At 46.8% G+C, this 18,955-nt stretch overlaps 1 protein-coding gene across 1 annotated transcript in view; it reads right to left on the reverse strand.

Moving 5' to 3' along the window:
* Positions 1-2,047: 2,047 nt before the first annotated feature.
* The window catches only part of VWF (von Willebrand factor), a 137,379-nt gene continuing 120,471 nt past the window's right edge, over positions 2,048-18,955 (reverse strand). Inside the window, exons 44-52 of the mRNA XM_043563566.1 lie at positions 15,487-15,597; positions 14,399-14,579; positions 13,648-13,688; positions 13,026-13,142; positions 6,404-6,502; positions 5,599-5,727; positions 5,046-5,085; positions 2,804-2,901; positions 2,048-2,370 (exon numbers count right to left, since the gene is read on the reverse strand). Coding sequence (XP_043419501.1) covers positions 2,182-2,370; positions 2,804-2,901; positions 5,046-5,085; positions 5,599-5,727; positions 6,404-6,502; positions 13,026-13,142; positions 13,648-13,688; positions 14,399-14,579; positions 15,487-15,597 — 1,005 coding nt within the window. The 3' untranslated portion in view covers positions 2,048-2,181. The remainder of the gene's footprint in view (positions 2,371-2,803; positions 2,902-5,045; positions 5,086-5,598; positions 5,728-6,403; positions 6,503-13,025; positions 13,143-13,647; positions 13,689-14,398; positions 14,580-15,486; positions 15,598-18,955) is intronic.

Below are 18,955 nucleotides of genomic sequence, written 5' to 3' on the forward strand. Positions count from 1 at the left end.
TTTCTTGGTAGTGAACTGCTATATCTGTAGATATGAAAAGAAGTTCAGGCTACGGAGGCACAGGCAGTTGGAAAACTGACACCTGATGCTGGAGAGGTCACCTCACAGAGAAACAGCTGAGTTTCTCTGTGGCCGATGCTTCCTATAACACCTCATCCCCAGGTAGAGTGTTAGGGAATCAGTAAGAAGAGAGACAGTAATTCTCTGCCCCTGGATCTGGTTTCCTACAGAGACCTCAGAGGCTATTCAAAGTTGGAGACGGGATGGATGGACAGATGACCACCTTTGAATTATTCAGCAGTTATATAAACCTTCTATCCATTCTTCCTTTCCTCTTCTTACTAAATTCCCCACCAAAACTGCTCAACACAACCCATGCTATTTGCCTGTAATGGATCTTCCCTCCGGGTTATTCCCCACGATATCGGAAGCAGTTGGGTCCTAGAAACGTGGGAGTCAGGGGCAGCTGGGTGGCTCAGTTGGACTTCAGCTCAGGTCATGATCTCCCAGTTCCTGGGTTCGAGTCCCATGTCAGGCTCTATGCTGATAGCTCGGAGCCTGATTCTGTCTCTCTCCCTCTCTCTCTCTCAGAAATAAACAGTAAAAAAAAATTTTTTTAATAAATAAATAAATGCGGGAGTCAATGTTTCCCATGACAGCAAGGACTGAATCTGTAAGCAACAGGGATGGCGTGGCTCTGGTGGGATGGCCTGGAAGTTCTTGCCTGGGTGTCAAGGCACCTGGGTTCTGAACCTGACCTGCCCCCCAGCAGCTGTGTGACCTTTGGCAAGTCACTGGTGTTCTCTGAGCTGCTTTTATTCCCTGTAAAGGGGCAGGGGAGGGGCACTGGATTAGATGATGCCCACATCCTTTCCAGCTCCATCATCCAGCACTTTAAGTGAATAGAGTCTCTCGTGTGTTATAAGGATCTGGAGTGAAAATTCTCCACCAAATTCCTGTCACATACCCAGGGCATTTCCTTTATTCTCATGGGTAGTCTCTCCCCAACTAGAGTCTCCACCATCTTGCCAGCATCTTCATGTAAAGCTTTTTCATAAATTTTAAGGAGGGACAATCTCTTCCTGAGAGTGACATTACCAGACAGTGCTTTGGGGACCAAGTGAAGTTTGGTGTTATCTACACCTTCCACTAAAAGATGTCTGGAGTAGACAGACCCTCGGCTTCCAGCATCCAGCCCAAAAGAAACTCAGCTCTTTCACCCCTCAGGATAAAGTAAATCCCTAATTCTCTGCCACTGATGATAGAGACACATATTCCCTGCTTTGAGACTTGAGTCCCTCCCATGTTTTTTCTTGTCACTTCTTAGGTTATTATATTATTAGAGAGCAATTTACAGTTATCCCCAGACTTTCAGCCGTATTTTACCCTCTCAATCCCTTGAGTGAGATGAACATTCCTGTTTTCCAGACAAGGAAATGAAGTCTGAGAACCACTAATGGTCTTGTTTGGGACCATGCAATAGAACAAGGACCATGTGTAGAACCCAGGCCTGCCCCCAAGGCTTGGGGGTCATCTGCCATGGCCCAGCCTATGCTGGATGGGACCCTGTTTCTGCACCTGCCAGCACACTGTTTCCAGTCCCCTCAGCCCTCAGCACCCCTCCCTCCCACAGGGACCCCTGAGGGTACACAGGACCTTAGAGAGCCAAGGGCTCAGAGAAAGCCCCTTCACACCTGTTCAAGCTCCTTCACCACAAGGTCAGCCACACTGCCAATAACCATGTCTGTCTTGGCAAGAGCCTGGCTCCAGGGCCCACCCCTCTGCTCTGCTCTGCTCAGAAGCCCCTGGATCCAGAGCTTGGAGACCCTAGTGTTGCTGAGCAAATCCCTTTTACTTTAGGGCACTGGGCAGAGACCCTCCCCACCCCACAGAGGCAAAGACACCACTTTGTCCCAGAGATTGGCCGTGCCTGGGGCTGGGGCACTTTCAGATGGAGCCTGTGCTCTCTCCCTCAGAACCAGGTTCAGGGCTTGGGCCCAGCCTACCACTGTCATGTCAGCCTAGAAGACGCATTGAACCATCAGCCTTTTGCAAGGTGAGAGATTGGCCTTTATTGTGGGCTCAGGAGGGCGCAAGAGCAGAGCACAGAGAGGGCAGAGCAGCACTCCGGCCGGTCAGGTCCAGTGAGGCAGGCGACAGGAGGCGCCCAGGGAGGCAGCCTCACTTGCTGCACTTCCTGGGGGAGCACGTGCACTGCATGGCGTTGAGGACTTCATGGTAGACGAGGGAGCCATTGGTGCAGCGCAGGGGCACCCGCATGGGCTCCGTCCGAGTGGGCGAGCAGCAGGAGCACTGGTCCTGCACATCCTCCATGTCAATGGAGTACAAGGCTTTGCTGGCACATTTACCCTGTGACGGGGCAGAGAGAGGCGAGAGTTGCAATGCTGGAGAGTCCTGCTGCGCGCTTTGTAAAGGTAGATCTCAGGAAAGTCTGGCATATCCACTCTCCTTATGGTACTATTACATCCAAATCCCGCTAGCTGCAATTTCTATGCGTATTCCATCAGGAAACATAATGCCCAGCTCCCCTTAAAGAACTCTCCATTCTCTTTAGAGGACTTGAATCTGTGTACAGTTGTTTTTGTTTTTTTTTCTTCTTCTGGGGTCAAAAGTTCCCAGGTACTTCAATACAATATTTGCTTAAAAATATATGCTTCTGGTTCCACTCACGTCTCCTCCCTGTGAGTATTCCAGGTGCTTCTAATAGGTTACTAGAGATGTGTCCAAACAAGAAGACTCACCCCTCCCCACTTAGGCCTCACTGAAGTCAGGGTCCCCTTACCTCGCAGTAATGAATGTCCACTTCCTCTTCAGACTTACAGTTTCCCACTTTGACATACTGCAGCCTGGCAGTGATATCCTTGCATTCTGTCTCCTCACCTACGGGACAGGAGAGAGATGGGACCTGGGACCTGGCTGGGATTCTGTAGGACACTCTCCAGCCCAGTTCCCTCACTTTACTGGAAATAGGTCAGTTTCACAGTGGCCAGATCACCAAAGCCAGCTTCAAGGAGGGGAGTTAAATTATCCTGGTTCACCTCAGAATCTCCTGGCCCTCCAATCTAGAGATATAGTTATGGATGGGTTTAACTCACTTAATGGTACAATTTTAACCACAGGAGGAGCCTAGATTCACTGCACTTTGGTGATGTAGATGGATGAGACTTGCTTTTATGTAATTGTAGACTCTAAAAGTTATAATGACTGGAGCAGTCTTCTTGTGCTTATAACTATATCCGGAAGCTAATGGGCAATGAAGTAGTCAATAAATATAATTATTATCTATCTGTCTCTGCCTTTGGAAAAGAGGAAAGGCAAATGTCATGGCCACACAAGGGGCTAAGAGGATGCCTGGGAGCCCTGGAGGCCTCCCTTTGGGAATAGCTGTCTCCAGCTCTCTGGCATGGCAGGGATTAGTGGCGTTCAGACCTGAAACTTTACTTGTCCCCACCAATATTTCTAAGATTGAATGCCAGCTCACCATTCCCCATCTGCACACTGGGAGTTTTCCATTCTTGAATGGCTCCCAAACTAAATCAACCCTAACTACATATTAGCCTGCCTCCCAACTTCCAAATAACTCCATTGTACAGTGAAAGCCTGCCAACCACATTAAAAGAATGAATAAGGAAAACATATTTAGGCCAACATACTATATTCTTTCGCTGTAGGTTTAAATCCTGAGCCTGGCTCCCTCTCCTTATGAAGGGTCTCTGCCTCCTAAAAGTACTGACCAACAAAGGCCTCTTGTTACCTCCCTGCTAGCTTTGCAAATAACAGCCTCTTGACCAAATTCCATTGTGCAAAGTGTGCCCAAAGAGAAGTCATCTTCTCTGATGGTTTCCTGACTTCATATTCTTAAGCTTATGCAGACAGGAATCATAGAAAGACTTGCTTTCAGAGTGTGTTTCTGCAATCTGCAACCTGGTTATGGCAAAGGCAGGGACTGTCAGAGTGAGCCATCGAGAAGAGAATGACTGGGGTGCCAGGATGCCTCAGTTGGTTATGCATCCGACTGTTGATTTCTGCTCAGGTCATGATATCACCACAGTCAGAGATTGAGCCCAGAGTTGGGCTCCACACTGGGTGGATTTCTCTCTCTCCCTCTGATCCTCCCCCCGCTCATATTCTCTCTCAATAAATAAATAAACAAATAAATAAGCAAACAAACAAGCAAGCAAGCATGGAAGGTATTCACACTTTTCACTCTTTCTTTCTTTACCCAATACTGAACACGGTGAACATGGGCCCATGAACCCGAAATAAAACAAAAACAACAAAACAAAACACTAAACTAAAACCAAAAAACATTAGCACAGGCAAGTAATTCTATATTCAGAGAACACAGCACTAACACTAGGATTCTGCATGTTACTTGTGCTCATGAACACAAGAATGTGTGGGGAGATTGCTGCCTGACAGGCAGCCTTGCAGGGGTCCATCCCCAAAGCTGCTGCTGTGAGCTATGGGTTGACATAACTGCAAGGTCAAGAGGGGCCGAGAGTGAAGAAGGGGAGGTTAATACATGTAGACCAGTCTTGTGAATCCTTGAGAAGATTCTGTGTTCTCTGTGGCTCCCACAGCATATGGTGGGAAGCTGATGTTAGCCAGCTGGTGGCTTCTCTTTCTCTGGGAGGTGGCTGTCTGACACTCAAAGAATAGATGTATATTGAGTGTCTGCTCTGTCAAGATCATGGATCAAGGGTGCCTTCCAGGAGCTCTGGTGGCAAAAATAAGATATGAGCCACCCACACCTCTGGGAGAGGAAAGGCAGATAAGAGGAAAGTAATAGTTAGGAGTTCAGAGGAAAAAAGGAAGAAACTGCTTCACAGGCATCTGAATGGTGATCTGAGAAGGAGGCAGTCTAAGAACATTCAGGGAAGGTGGCAGTTTCCTGCAGAACTGAACCTAGCGACTGGCCAATAATTAAGAATTATCTTTCCAGAATAAAGCTTCCTCCAAAGAATAGTCCCTGGACTTGGTCTGACGGATTTCAAGGGACAAGCTAGTGGTCATGTACTTACATGTGTCACAGCAGGTGCCTGGAATTTTCATGATTTTCCCCTAAGAAAACAACAAATTCCCAGATTAGGCACAAATAGTACACAGTGGATGCTGTCGGGTCACTCCAGGCCAATTCCTGGCTTTGGACTCAGCCCCGAGCTTCAGTCTCTAGACATAAACTGTGCAATGCCATCACAAATGTGAGCAGACTGACCCCACCCCCACCTGACCAGCCTGTAACAACTCTGAGTATTCTGGATTCTCTCCCAGTTGGCTCACCAGGACCATCATTCTCAGGGGAGACTAGAAATCATTTGATCTCTCACCTCTCCATCAAACAAGCTCCCCCAAGAAGAAGGTATCTAATGAAAGCATTGTATAGTGCGGAGAGTTTTATCTCTCCAACAGGCTTTGATTTTGAAACCTCAGTGATTTTTTAAACTGGGTCGGGGTCTCCCTTGGACACTGGAACATCATGTCAGTGGGGACTGCATGCTGTTCAGAGGACTCTGTTCTTAGAGTCAAAGATGGGGCAGTCAAGAGGAAAGCAGAGCCTGAGCTCCAGCTACTCACTCCCTCAGCCAGACACTTGTGTTCATCAAAGGGCGGGCAGCCTGTGACCCTCTTCTCCCAAATGTACTCTCCTCTCTCATTGACCTTGCAGAAGTGACTATCACAGCCATCCTGGAGTGTCTCATCACGCTGAAAGGAAAGAGGGGAAATGGGTAGAGCAAATCCAAAGGCAGTGTTTGTGTTGCAAAGACACTTCAAACCATGACCTTGACACCTCGAAGTTGTTGAAACAGGTTGGAGGACTACGGAACAAGAATGAGACAATATCTATAGTCTCCACACCCAGAGCATACGAGACGAGCCCCAGTGTTACAACTTATTTACTGTGAATAGGGCTGCATCAATGCAGAGAATCGCTAAACTCTTCTGACCACCTAGAAGCTTAAAAACATTAAGAGGTAGTGAGGGTAAATTAGCAAATCAACAACGGAACCAGAGATGAACCAGGGCACCACCTCCAAGCCCTAGCAACAAATTCCCGCCTTCATGGATCAGTTTGTTTCACACCTGATTGCCTGTCTAGCCTTACAGACAATAGGCTGGAAGAAATCTTAGAGATCAACCAACTCCAAATCATGGGCCTCACGCCAAGGACACTCATGTCAATAAGAATGAAAAATTTGCTAAATCAGAGAGAAAAATTCTATACCTTCTATAGACTATCCATCTTTTCTCTATAAAATCAGAAGTAGGTGGGAAGCCAGTATTGATGCAAACGTAGTCCCTCTTTCTTGGAGAGGAGATCTCCAAGTAGGAAACCCAGTGGTGACTTGAGGGGAAACTCTTGAGTTCAAGTTGCTCCTACCTTCAACATCACGGTCTGGCCTCCTCTTAGCTGGATGGTGCAAGCCACAGGCAGACATCTGCCACAGCATTCACCTTGGTTCTTCTGTTCCTTGTAACCCTGTACCCAGGAGAAAAGCCAGCCTTAGTGAACCTCCCAGAGCACCCCAATCATAAGGAGGCTTACTTTTCCAGCTTCTCATCTCTCCCATCCAGCAGTTTTACCAGGAGTTCAGAAAGTCAACAGCCACCTCTTAGCTAGCCTTTGTCAGTTCTCTGTTCTCTAGATGGCATTCCTTCCCTCCACATACGCACCTCTTGCTCAAGTGCCAGCGGTCACACCTATTAAATCAGACCTCTCCCCTGAGCTCCAGACTTACAAATTCAATTGTTCGCCTGACAGTTGTTTATCTTACTGTCTTCTCAAGACTCATATACAAAATGCAACTTGATTTTTGTCCCAAATTTCGTCCTTCTCCTGCCTCACCTTACCTTGATAAATGACTTCACTACCCAGTTGCTCAAATCAGAAATTGGGGAGTCACCCTTGACTTACTTCTTTTTCTCAACCCCCCACTCATCACTGAATCTTGCCCAAAATGCCTCTCTAACTCATCCTCTGCTTGTCATGACCAGTGTCCTCTGTCATCACCTAGTCCAAGCCATCATCATCTACCACTAGACTCTGGTAATAGACTTAATTGGTCTTCCTGCCTCCACTCTTGACCCTGCACTGTAAGTCTCCACACATCTGCCAGAATGACTTTCACTCTCCTGCTTAAAAACCATCCATGGAGTTGTGGTTCTAGTGATGGCAGAGCAGCTTATATCAGACTGGCCCTCTGTAGATCATAACTTCTTGACAAAATATTTGTAAACAACTGTTAAAAGCACTGGATGGCAAAACCAATAACATCTTGTGAATTTATCTCTCACATAGAAGTAAACTATGTGACAACAATATCACAAAGTATAGGGCGGAGAGTACATCATACACAAAATGTATACTATCAGATCAAAGTAGACTATGGTAAGTCAAGGGTGCATATTGGAATCTCTAGAGTAACTGCTATTATCTCTAGCAAAATATTTTCTATCTTCACTTGTGATTTCTTCTTTGGTTCATGGATTATTTTAAAGTATTTTATTTAATTTCCAAATATGGGGAGGGGGCATGTTTCTCAATACCTTTTTGTTACTAATTTCAAGCTAATTTAAATTGTGGTCTTAGAATATACCCTAAATGATATCAAAATCTTGACATGTATTGACCTTTTAATGGCCCAGAATTTGATCCAAATAACTGAAAATTCCATGTGCATTAAAGAAGTATGTGTGCTCTGCAGTTTGAAAATAGAGTAGTCTATTGTTTTCAATTAGGTCGAGTTGGTGGATACAGTTTTCCAAATCTTCTATATCATTACTGATTTTTTCCTACTTATCCTATAAATTGCTGAAAAAACATTAAAATTACAAAATAAGTTTGTAGACAAGCCTATTTCTCCCTCTAGTTCTGTCCGTTTTTGCTTCATGTATTGGAAACTCTGCTACCAGATACATACACATCTAGGATTCTTATGTCTTCATGATGAATCTACTCTTTTATAATTATGAAAGAATCTTCTTTATTTTTGGTAACATTTCTCATTTTATAGCCTATTTTGGTATTAATATATCCATCTTAGCTTTCTTATTCTTAGCATTGGCTGGCATATCTTTTTTCATCCTTTTCAATCTCTTCATCTCTTTAAATAGGAAGCACATCTTGGGGCACCTGGCTGGCCCAGTCGGTGGAGCATATGACTCTTGATCTGGGGGTCATGAGTTCAACCCCTATGTTGGATATAGAGCTTACTTTAAAAAATAAGAATAATAAATAAATAAAACTGAAAGCGCATCTCTTATAAACAGTATACTGATTGAGTCTTGCTTTTTTATCCAAGCTTTTATCCTTGTTATCAGGATTTTGTTTTGCCCATTTACAATGATTTCAGTAACGAAATTATTGATATGGCTGGGTTTAAATCTACCATTATACTATTCATTTTATTTTTTGTCTTCTCTGTTATTTGTTCCATGTTTTTTTTTTCCATAGTATTTTGGTTTAATCAAGTTGTTTATTTAGAATTTCATTTTCTCTCCCCTATTGGCCTTTTAGTTGCACTTCCTCGACTACTAGTTTAGTGGTTACACAGGTTTGTCCATTTACCAAACCTCATCAAACTATATACTTTATATCTGTGCATTTTATTTTAGGTAAACTATCCCCCCCCTGGAAAAAATAAGACTTTCTATGGCTTCCCATTGCATTTAGAATAAAACCCAATCTTCTTAGCATGTTCTACAAGGCCACACATGGCTCCTTCCTAATTTTCTGACCTTATCTTCTACCACCATCCCCTTGTTTTCAACAATCTACCCCTGTGCATCTCCTAGGACCGTGAACATGCCAACCTCCTCACCTGAGAGTCTTTGTGTATGCTATTCCCTCTCCCTGGAATGTTCTTCCCCACATTTTGTATGACTAGCTCTTTCTCATCCTTTAGTAATCATTTCAAATATCAATCCTCAGAGAGGATACAACATACAACATATGCACACACTCTCCATAACACTTAACACAATCTGAAAATTTCATTTGTTCTCCCTGAGAAGCATGTGAATTCCAAACTCAGTTTATGCTGTGTGTCATTGTATCCCAGCACCTGGCCCTTAGTAGGCCTCCTACACTCACTGAGATGAGTTGAGCTGGGAACTCCTTGGCAGTGGCTTTAAATGACAGTCCTTCATTATATCTGCATTGGAAAAAGCAGCAGCTTCCAGACAGCAGGATTTCACAGTCTTTGCAAAAATGCCCCCAGATTTAGCAGTCAACATAGGGCAACCACTTTTTATCTTGCAAAGTAAGAGTATTCTCAACAATGTTAATAAAACAAAAATCAAAAAGCTACCATCAGCTGCTTCATCATTGCATCAAAATTAAAGCTCTTTTAATGCTACCCACCACTCAAAAAAAAAAAAAAAAAACAAAGGAAGAACATAATCTCACAATATTTTTAAAGAATAACTTGATTTATATGAGAAATCAACCACAATGTCATTCTTTTTCAGTCTTTTTCTCATTTTGCCTCATTTAGTGATAACCACTTAGAGATTCATTCATTTGGGCCCCGAGGTTTTCCGCATATGAATCTCTAGCCAGTCAGTTTGGAGCCTCAGACAGAAAACACGGGCTTCTCTGCAAAGCCCCCTTGTGCACTGCACATGGGCTCAATGCCCCTATCAGCAGGCAAGGTTAGGAGTCGCTAAGCCTGCTCAGAATGAATTTAAGCAATTTGCTACTCGTAAACCAAGCTTCTGAACTCAGTGTGTCATCAGGGAGCAGGCCGTGCAGAAAGCCAGTGAGTACAGAGCTCAACACAGCATCAGAGCTACTGGGCCCACGCCACACAGTCTTCCACACTGGGAAAGACACTGCTGGAGTCTGAGGCCATCAGTTTGCTGTTTACTGTAAGCTTTAAACTGCGTTTTCAGAAGCATACAATACCTTAAAGGTGTAGGACCAAGGTAAAGGAACAGGAAGAAAGAGAATAAACAGTATGAGTGAGTGTGGGTGGTTATAGTCAGAAGGGGGAGATTAAACAGGGCTTAAATTAGGCAGGATTTCGTGGGAGCATAGATTTGGGTGTTTTTCTTTTCAGTGAGTGTTAGAGAAGAGACTAGGAAACACGCTCTGCTCAGCAGGCCCAAGGAGAGGAAAATGGACAAAATCTTTACAGGAGAAATGAGTAGGCAGGGGACAAAGGGAGGAGGGGACTGCTAAGTGAAGGGACGGGGCGGTGGAGACAAAACCCACACACCAGAGAGGCAGAGGCCACAACTGAGCTAAGAACAGGAAAAAACAGAGGGTGTTATGGTAGGACAAAGAACAGGAAGAAAAGGAGGAGAGGGTGGAAGGTACTAGGAGAGGGGCAATGATTTTGGAGTTGGGAACAAGGGAGGGAGGTGCACGGGGAGCCTGACAGGAGCCACTTACAGGAGTAAACAAGGAAACAGACCTTCTGCATGTCCCCTGTCCTGTAAGGCATAATACAGCTGCACCAGGTAACAGGGCTTGTCCAAGCCCTGCAAGGCTTCCTGGCCACGCCAGGCAGTACAGTGTGTTCCATAGGCAGGCACATGCCATGCATGCGCGCGCGCACACACACACACACACACACACACACACACACAGAAGGGCAGTGCTGAATGGGCTTTCCCCAGAACATCCAATCAGAAGCAACTGCTTCCTCTGCCTGCCAGCCAAGTTCCCACCAGCCAGAGTCTACTTGTGTAGGTCTGAGCAGCCACAAGTCCTGCCCCTGCCCACTCATGCCCCTAACATTGCCCTGCCTGTGTCCCATAGCACTTTCCATAAATTGCATTGGCTGCTCAAAGCCTTCTAGTTTTACCTCTTCTAACTCTTACTTCTATCTGCCAGTCTGGTCCCCATTCCCCTCCCTGGAAGGTCCTCTATTCTACATTCAACTCACTGCTCAAGGTCAGCTCATGGTCGTGCCCCTCCAGCTGCCTTCTCAGTGTTCCATGTCAGGGTGACCTCTCTTCCTCATGCTTCCGTCAGGCCTTCACCTGTTAAGTTTCATGTCTACTATCCACTAGCACAAACCACCCTCTGCAGGTCTCCTTAAGGTATGAGCACCGCCTTCCCGGGGAGGAAATGGACTCACATCTCCAGTGACACTAACACTTGAGTCTGATGTAGGCAGTTCAAGCACACCTACCAAAACTTTATTGACCACAGCTCCCACCCTCAGGAGACCTCTCTGACCTTCATGGCAGAGGCATGTGGCAAGATCAGTTAAGGATGCTGAGCTAGAAAGGGGACAACTGAGGCAGTTTTCAGCAAAGGTTGAGAGACACGTAGAAGGAGGACTAATCTAGAAGTTCTCAACAGGGAGGAAGTGGGTACACTGCCATGGGGGATATTAGGATTTGGGAGGAAAGGAGGAAGAGTACCAAAAGGGGCCATGGATTTAAGAATACTGAAACATATGTATCTAGACTGGATTGATTCCACTGCTGGATTTCTATGGATGTAGAGACTTTACTGTACCACCTTCTGGCCACTAGAGGGCGCTGTTAGGGAGTTAGTAGCTCCCCCTCTAGGAAGCGCTGCTTCAAGACCGCTCTGGTGTGGACCTCTTGCTGCGCTGATTTGTAGGTCAGTGGACATCCAAGGTGGAAGAGATGCCACAAACTCCGTGCAGCATTATTTAATTCCCTATTCAAGTCCAGATGTGTTCCAGGGGAGCTGTTACACATACATACATACACACAACACCCAAAACCTTAGAGAAGCAACTAGGATTTAACAACAGCAACAAAAAGCAAAAATATGTGTCTCGTTAGCTTCATCCTCATTGAGGCTGGAATGTTCTCTGAATCATTCTATCAGATATAGCTGTATCTCAGGGCGCCTGGGTGGCTCAGTTAAGCATCTGACTTCAGCTCAGGCAGTGATCTCACGGTTCACAAGTTCGAGTACCGCATCAGGCACTGTGCTGACAGCTCAGAGCCTGGAGCCTGCTTCAGATTCTATGTGTCCCTCTCTCTGCTCGTGCCTCTCCCCTGCTCGTGCTCTGCCCTTCTGCCCCTCCCCCACTCGTGCTCTATCTCTCTCAAAAATAAATAAAAATATTTTTTAAAAAAATAGCTGTGTCTCCTATAGACTCATTTGCTCCACATAGATTTTACTAAGCTCCTACTGAGAGTATAGCTCTGTGCCAAGGGCCATGAAGAACAGTTCTACAGATGGAGAACACTCTGTATACGGGACCTGCTCCAGCATCCTTCATCTCTACCCTCCTGATGTTTCCTCCTGCTCTGGCTGGCCACACTCCTCCTCACAGGAAGGACTCCTTCCTCCCCAGCCTCACCCCAGAGCCTGCCTGCTCCCTTGCACAGTTGAGGGGGGATGCCTTCCACTTGCACTGCCTGAAAGTGCTATTACTCTATTCTGTGCCTCTGGCTCACAAGAAGCTCATCTGACTCACTGTGTTTTTGAACAAAGCAGGAGCCCCCAGCACAGACGGCAGTTTGAGGAAGAAGCATTAGGTCTAGATCCGTGAGGTGGGGCTGGGTCACAGTGAAGACAAGGAAATGCCGGTTTTCATCTGGCTAACTAGAAATGATGATTCCACTTCTCAGAATCCACCCTTGGAGGGATTCAGAGTGAGCATAGTCATTGTGACCTGGCAGAAACAGGGTGAAATATTTTCAGCCAATTCAGTGCCCAATAATGAAGGTACAGGATGACGTACATCCGTTTTAAGGAATACTGTATAGAATTTTTCATTTAGTGTCTGATAACTGTTAAATAATTTTTAATGTTTTCAAAGAATGGCAATGATGGCTTCTTAAAATGTTGTGTAAAAAAATAATAAAGAAGTGTAAATATGGCTTCAGAAGTCTTGCAAATATTGTGTTTGTTTAAATTTCCAAAACTAGACTCTTCATTATAGTTGTCAAATATTGTCCATAGTCAGAAAATAACAAAAGCTTTATATACAGACTCCAGTAAGGTCCCATTGCTTGGGTCCCACAAGTACCCAGGCCATCGCCCGGGCGCCTAACAGCCCTCTTACCAGGGGGCAGGCCTCACAGGTGGTCTTCCTGCACTCCAGCTTGAATCCAGAGACGGGCCCCATCTGGATGGTGCAGTGGCAGGTCGTGCACACGTCAATCATCAGACTCTTCCCGGGCTGAAACCAGAGGCACCAGGATCAGGCTCCCCAGCACACCGTCCCCCCGCCCCTGACCCTCCCATTCACCTCAGCCATCTGCCTTAGGAGAGGGGGCCCGGCTGCCCACACAAGATGAGCCATCACCCTGATGCTCCTCCTGGGTCCAGGGACCCGCTCCATTCCTGCCTTCCACCTCAAGTATGCTAACAGTAAGTCAGTTTTTATGCCAGAAAGTGAGCCTGAGCAGTGAGAGAGGGAGACGGATTGAAATGTGTGTGATGCCATCAGAGTGCTTCTCTGCACACAGAAGAGATGCTCAGGAGCCCGAGGGGGGGCCGGAAGGTGAGGCCCTACAGAGTCAGCAAGATGGCGGGAGCCTGGCAGCCAGATGCCCTGGAAGCCCTGGAAGCAATGGAAAGTGGGGGATAGGGCTCCCTGCTTCCTTTTATTTCCACTTCAAATGACTGAGCTGCCCATCCTTCCCACGGCACCCACACAACTCGCCCTGGAGAAGAAGGCTCACCCCAATCATGGTGCCATTGAGCATGCAGGCCTCCAGTGGCTCTGGGGGAGAGAGAAAGGTGCACGGTTGATCCCCTCAGGGTCTTCTCCTCCCCATCTGCGCCCCTCTCCTCCATCTGCAGTCCCTCTCGCCACCCCACCCCAGGCTCTGTGGGTCCCACAGTGGCCTCACTCTCTCAGGCCTGCAGAGGAAGGGCAGGCTGCCTGTGTCCTACCATGCCGCCCACAGTAAGAAGATCCTCCCCCTCCTCAGCCTCAAGGGACAACCTTTTTAAATGGTTCACACTTTAAGTGTGAGTGGGAGGGCACTTGGGCTTCTGAAAGAATGAAACTCTACTCTGGAAACTTTAAGTCCCAAGCTCAAACCACACAAAGAATTCAGAGCAGGTGGTGGAGAGAGATGCTATTTTTTTTGTTGGTGGAGTTGGGGGTGGGAAGGTGGAACACCTTTCCCAGCAGAGGCAATACAGTGGATGCTTGAGAAGCCTGGGGTTTGGGAGCTCTACCACTACTAACACACACGGACAAATAACTGGAGGTGGAATGATATAAAGCTACCACTGGGCACAGTGATGACCTTTAGGAAACTATAATATTTCTCTCATCATATTTGCTTTCCCACAAAAGCATTACGAACAGATACGAGGAGTTTGATCCTGCCCATTTCCCCGAGTTGCTGAAAAGACAAAGAATTCAGGAGTTCTTAGTGGAAAGAGAGGCTTGGAGGTGGGGCCCCTAAACACACGCCTTACCGCAGTGACAGGTGGGGCAACACTCTGACGCCTTACAACTCAGCTGGAAGCCCACAGGGCAGGTAGGGATGTCCAGCTGGGGGCAGGAGACATTTCTCTGTTGCACAAAGACCTCTTCCTTCACTCGGACACACTCATTGATGAGGCAGGGGTTGTCAGGGGAGGCCCAGTGAGAGCCAACCTGTGGTTAGAACATTAGACTTGAGCAAGGTTGGGCTGAGGGCCCAGTGGGGTGTGCTGTTCTCTCAGGGAGCGGATCTGGGCTCTGGGAGTGAGCCCCAGCTTAATATGTAAATCCCACCCACAGGGTAAGGCCCACAGAGGGAGTAAATGGGGCTCATCCCAAGTCTTTCAATAAGTCTAGGTCAAAGTCATCCTAAGATCCTAGCTCAGAACCATGTGTTCTACAGACACAGTCTTCAGCACTGAGTGAGCCCCTTAGGGAAGCCTGGGGACACTCTCCTCCACCCTCAGCCCTGGATGTGAGCTAAGCTCAGAGGCTCTAGGGCACTCTGACCAAGAAGCAGCAGCATGGGTTGACTCAGAGGGGATGTAGAAGGGAAATTCCACTCATTTGCTAGCCAGGAGCTACTTCCCACTTACTCCTACAGGGAGAAAGCAAGAGACTAGGGATGCTAGCATCTGGCCCCTACAGCCCAGCAATCTGTCCCTGGGGCTTCCAGGCCTGTGGATGAGTGGCCCGACTCATGGCAGAACAGTACTTATAGCCTGTGGAGCTTTGGAGCAGTGGTGGGCCCACAACACATGCAGGATGGTGAGGCTATCCCATACCAACCACTTGGGGGAAGCCGACCTCAGATCCACAGGTAAACAGGAGGACACGAATCCCCGAGGAGTTCACAGAACTCTTAGGGAAGGAACTGGGCCTCTCCCCAAATCCACCAAATGGGAAGTCTAAGGCAATCTCAACTATTCCTAAGGGGAAAGTAATCCCAGCCGACATCTGGATAATACCACAGCCAGATGCAACTCCCTATGGGGAAACCAAAAGGCGGAGAATTCAGCACTGGACCACAGAATGGACAACCAAGCTGGTAAGGCACTACCAGCCTGGGCCCTAGACCTACATTCCTCCAGTGAGACTGGGAGTCCCCCCGCAGTGAACCAGTCACCACTTCACAGGCAGTTGGCAAACACCTTCCACAGCACTCGTCTTCATGGAGGACATAAGTGAAGCCCTGGAAAAATACAAAGAACAGCGAGTAAGGACAGCCCAGCAGCAAAAACACAGGTGCTCTTATCTACTCTGCATGTGCACTGAGCCCTGGGGATTTACAGACCAGTTGGAGTGAACATATTCATCTCTGTCATCCACAGCCTCAGGATCATGCTAAGAAGTGGGTAAGAGGCACCAACCACTGAGTCACTAAGCTAGGTCCTATACCAGCTGAAGATACATAACCATGCCCTCTGAAAGCTTTCAATTTCAAACCAAGATGCAGTCCACAGGAGTATTAAAGACAGTCCAAAATCCACTCAGCAGCAGCCACCTGGCCTGATCTTTATCATGGCCAACTCCAGGGCCCCTCATTTACTGGAGGGAATGGTCAGGATGCCTGGGATCTAGTCTCCGCTGTAACAGAGATAATTACCTATATAAGATGAGCACATTGATCCCAAGAGCTCTCACCAACATACAGAGTTGGGTTTCCCCTGGCCATTGCTTGATATTACCTAGCAGCTTATGGGGCCCAGTAAGATAAGAAAGTGCACAGATTGACCTTTCCCAGAAAGGAGAGACCAGTGTCTCTCCAGGGATACCAGTGTCCTGCAGTCTGCCAGCACATCTTAATGGCCAAAGCATTAGGAACTTAGACTGAAATCTTCTGAAACTCCAAAGCCATATACAAAGAACAGGCAAATCACCGATACGTGTGTTTGTCCCGGGAGCCAAGGAAAGAGAACCCAGGACCACGCTTCATTTTGGAGCTCTGTCCTTGAAAGACAAGGAATGACGGTAGCTGTCCAGGGTGGGTGTGGATGCCCAGCCTGCTCTGCTCCACAGGCACACTCATGATGAGCAGGGCCAAGTCAGAAGATGCACACAACGCCGGTGCCTCTCTCTGGGGGAACTCGGGCACTCCAGAGACTTGGCTCAACTTTACACCATCTGCACAGGACCTACTTACATCCCCACCTGCGTCATAGCAGTGCCCACGGAGCTGTCCCCAGTCCTATATCAGCTGGGATTCTAGACGTTCATGGGGCATCTATGACGTACTAGATACTCTGGAGGAGCCAACAAATTAGGGCGATACAATCTAGACACCGTCCACTACAAGCAGAATACACAAAGCGCTGTGAAAGAAACAAAGCCTCAAGGGAGCACAGAAGACAGTCATTAATCCCTTTAGGGCCTCGAGTCACTCTTGTGTGCCTCCCTCAGAGTGCTGAGTCATGTGGATTTGCATAATCTTCCTGTTTGCTGCTGCCCTCCTCACCTGCAAACGTGGTCATCAGTATGTTGACTGACTCCCAGACCAGAGGCCTTGTTCTCAAAACCCCACCCATTTCTCGCACCATGCCACCAAATTTCCTGGCTGCCATCTTTCTAAGATTCCCACCACACCTCCAACATCCCCATTTCTTGCTGAGCAACTGGGGTTCAGCCTATATATGTCATCTCTCCTTCTTTTCCCATACTCCTCCGAATCCTATGGCTTATATCTGCTCAAAAGGTACATCTCACACCCTTCTTCTTACTCTTCTCCAGCCTGTTTGCACTGGTTCCCCAACTAAGAATGAAACTAATTTGGGGCACCTGGGTGGCTTAGTCAGTTAAGCATCCTACTGTGGCTCCGGTCATGATCTCATAGTTGGTGGGTTTGGGCCCCATGTTGGGCTCTGTGCCGACAGCCTGGAGCCTGCTTTGAATTCTGTGTCTCCTCTCTCTCTCTCTCTCTCTCTCTCTCTCTCTGCCCCTCCCCCCCTCATGCTCGTCTCTCTCACTCAAAAATAAACATTTTTTTAAAGTATAAAAAAAGAATGGAACTAATTTTTTGAGGAACCTCCATACTGTTTTCCAAGTGGCTGCACCAGTTAGCATTCCCACCATCAGTGCAAAAGTTCCCCTTTCTCTGCATCCTCGCCAACATCTGTTGTTTCCTGAGTTGTTAACGTTAGCCATTCTGACAGGTGTCAGGCGGTATCTCTTTGTATCTCCCTGATGATGAGTGATGTCGAGTATCTTTTCATGTGTATCTGGATGTCTTCTTTGGAAAAATGTCTATTCATGTCTTCTGCCCATTTCTTCACTGGTTATTTGTTTTCTGGGTAATGGGCACTAAGAAGGGCACTTTTGGGGACAAGCCCTGGGTATCATATGTAAGAGATGAATCACTGGGTTCTACTCCCGACACCAAGACTACACTGTATGTCAACTGACTTGAATTTAAATTAAAAAAAAAAAAAAGAATGGAATTAAGTGTATCTACTATCCACCCAATCTGAAGACAGATATGTCCCTGCAGATAAATTCCCAATTTATTTAGCATCCCAATCCTTTCTTTTTAAGTTTTTATTTATTTATTTTGAGAGAGAGAGAGAGAAAGAGCGCACGCGTGCTAGCGCATGAGCCTGACATTGGGCTCGAACTCACAAACCCTGAGATTATGACCAGACCCAAAATCAAGAGATGCATGTTTAACTGACTGAGCCACCCAGGCACCCCTAACAGCCTAACCCTTGAAGCACAATTGCCGTAGCTAAAATGGGAGGTGGGAGGCCTGGAGCTCTGGTGCTTTGTCTCTTTGCTGGATCGAACTGGCTCTTGCATTGCTGGTGTTGCCAAGATACTAGCCTAACAAGTGCCGCAGGCCAGGAGTCAGGACCCTCTACTGGCTTCAAAGGGCTGTAAACTACCCGCAACTTCATTCCTTGTACTAGCCCCTGCTTCCTATCTGGCAAGTGGGAAGAACAACCCTACCTCTTCTTCCTTCTGGAGGAGAATCATGAGGACAAATAAAATATAATGCATTGTATTTAGTCCCTCAGAACACAGCTCCTAAAGCCACAATTTAGTCTGATTCTGGAGGTGCTCCCAGTTTCATTGTCCCATAATGTGTCTACAACGATTGCTGATTTTTCAGACCACATTTATAATTTGCAGTACAGAAAACATGATCACTGCTGTCCCAATTCAGTTTTTAATTCTTCTTGCAGTAGCCGGCCCCTAAGGCTCCTGTGTGTTCTGGGGCACTCTATTCTTGTCAGTTAAGACTGGTCAGACCTTAGAAAAAAGGGAGCAATGGTTGTGCAGGGAGAATTGTGGGTAAAATTCTGGTTTAGGGCCATTATCATCATCATCATCATCATCATCATCATCATTCCTTTAATGTTATCTGGAGATGATGATGACAAAAAAGCAGACAAGTGTATATATCCTGTGCTTGTGTTCACGACAGCAATGAGGCTAATGCTCTTGATGCTGGTTTGGAAGTGGGTGGTTTGATGATGGAAGGGAGGACCCAAGTGCGAATCCCAAAGTGGATCCTCAGTCTGCGAATCCCAAAGTGGATCCTCAGTCTGTCTGCCTCT

The sequence above is a fragment of the Prionailurus bengalensis genome, chromosome B4 (genome assembly GCF_016509475.1).
Source record: "Prionailurus bengalensis isolate Pbe53 chromosome B4, Fcat_Pben_1.1_paternal_pri, whole genome shotgun sequence".
In the NCBI taxonomy this organism is placed as follows: domain Eukaryota; kingdom Metazoa; phylum Chordata; class Mammalia; order Carnivora; family Felidae; genus Prionailurus; species Prionailurus bengalensis.